The 1,891-nt window shown below is 39.4% G+C and overlaps 1 protein-coding gene across 1 annotated transcript in view; it reads right to left on the bottom strand.

The window, feature by feature from the left end:
* LOC108379935 (uncharacterized) overlaps positions 1 to 1,135 on the bottom strand; it is a gene marked incomplete at its 3' end in the record, with an annotated part of 4,312 nt that extends 3,177 nt beyond the window's left edge. Inside the window, exons 1-2 of the mRNA XM_017636303.1 lie at positions 458 to 1,135; positions 232 to 392 (exon numbers count right to left, since the gene is read on the bottom strand). Of these exons, the coding sequence (XP_017491792.1) occupies positions 232 to 392; positions 458 to 1,077 (781 nt within the window). The remainder of the gene's footprint in view (positions 1 to 231; positions 393 to 457) is intronic.
* Between the last annotated feature and the right edge of the window lie 756 nt (positions 1,136 to 1,891).

Genomic DNA, 1,891 nt, shown 5'->3' on the forward strand with positions numbered 1-1,891 from the left:
GTCGACCTTCGGAGGACTCCTTAAAGACTCATTTATGACTCCAAATGTTTGCTGGAATTATTAATAAATCTCAATTTTCCCCTTAAATATCTCAACTTATTAGTTTCGTTGAGATATCACTGCGTTTGAAGTAAGGACTGATAAATAAACTTAGATCAACTTCCGCTTCCCTATAGATTGCGATCTTATGGAAAATTATTACTCAAACTCTGCCCACCCTTCACTACTCACCACCAGCAGTCTTGGCAATCGTTGTTTTGCTCTGATACGAAGTCTCTATTGGTTGCAGATTAGCCTCCTCAATGCCATCGGTTGCCTCTGGGCTATTGTTCGCGTCTGATGTAACCGCTTGCAGGCTGCATGAAACATCATTTATATTACGAACTGGCGATCTTTAATACGAAGCGTACATTTATCATAATCACACTTCGAAATATATATTCACAATTACACCAACCTAGAGCTGCGCCGGCTGTGATCGGCTATGTAAATATTTTCGCTCAAATCACTCAAAGAGACATGGCGTTCTGGCAGAATGCAAAAGTATTTCAAAGCCGCATCAATATTTCTTGCCACACTGCTGTCGTCATTAAACTTATCATTGCTTTTCACTTTAATGTTGTTGTTGTTGTTGTTGTGGTCACCATTCTGCATTCCGCTGCTTCTGTGGTGCGTTTGCGTTGCCTTGCTGCCGGTGTTCTCCTGCATATTTGGTGCCACATACTGACGCAATGGGTACCGTTGTGTTGCGGTGTGTGTGTCGAATTTATTCACGCCAGAGTATGCTGACTTCATGGCGACTAAGCCATGCTGCAGTTGTTGTGGTTTTTGCGGCGGCGCCTGGATGCGTGCGCCACCTTTGCTGCTCAATTTGGCGACTGTGTCGTAGCGTTTGATCATGTCACGCACACTGATTGGCGACGATTGTGATTCTGAGTCTGAGGCGGCGGCAAGCAGAATGTTGAAGGAACTTGATGAGTTGTTGCTTTGAATGTCATCGTCATCGAGACTCACTGAGCGGGCCGGTTGCAATCGATTCGGGTGTGAATTACGCCTTGACGAGTTGGTGAGATCCATCGCTGGGTCGAACAAATAAAAAATTAAAAATTTAATGTATTTTTTCCAATATGAAAAGGAGCAATGCGAAAAAGATTTAGAAAACAAATTTGTTTCCTGGCTGTCAAATATTAAGAATTTATTTTTCTGTTTTTCTCGGGATTTTTCCTTTAAAAAGTGTTTAAAACTTAAAATGACAAAATTTGAGTGAATTCATTTTAGATACTCATTTTTCATCGAGTTATTGAGTAGTTACTGAGTACTTATTTATGTGTATGTTTTACAGTAGGGAGGCTGTTAGTTTCCATTTTTTCCAAATCGCCTTGTATGCTCTGTTCCAAAATCACATATGAAATAAAGCAAAATAGTATTAATATTTACGATAAAAGATTTATTCAAAATTCGTTTAAGTAAATAGTCTGGAATTTTAAGAAAGCGGAATCGCTTAGCTTTTATTCGTACGGCCTATTGTCAGCATTTTTGTCTTCTCGTCCTTATTAATGCAGATAGGGATTCCACTATGAAACAGCAATTTTTGGGCCTCAACCAAATAAAGCCCAAACGGTAGTATTTATAAGTGGTAGATCAATCCTAAGGGAATTTTGCTTCGCCGCATCACATTTTTCTTCGCGTGTATGAAGTTTCCACTTTTTGATCACAAATTCAATTATATTGCAGGTGGTGTGAGTGATTAGAAGTACACACTACCATTCCGCTGAGCCTGTGGTCGAGCCCACTTTCTGTCATTATAAACAAAAGAGAATAAAAAGCTTTTCTAATAGCGAAAAATAGTTTCTCCTTAAAATACAATCGTTGTTCGGAGTCTTTGTAAAAC

This window comes from Rhagoletis zephyria, unplaced genomic scaffold, assembly GCF_001687245.7.
Source record: "Rhagoletis zephyria isolate East Lansing unplaced genomic scaffold, Rhagoletis_zephyria_1.1 Rzeph_scaffold_17739, whole genome shotgun sequence".
Lineage (NCBI taxonomy): Eukaryota > Metazoa > Arthropoda > Insecta > Diptera > Tephritidae > Rhagoletis > Rhagoletis zephyria.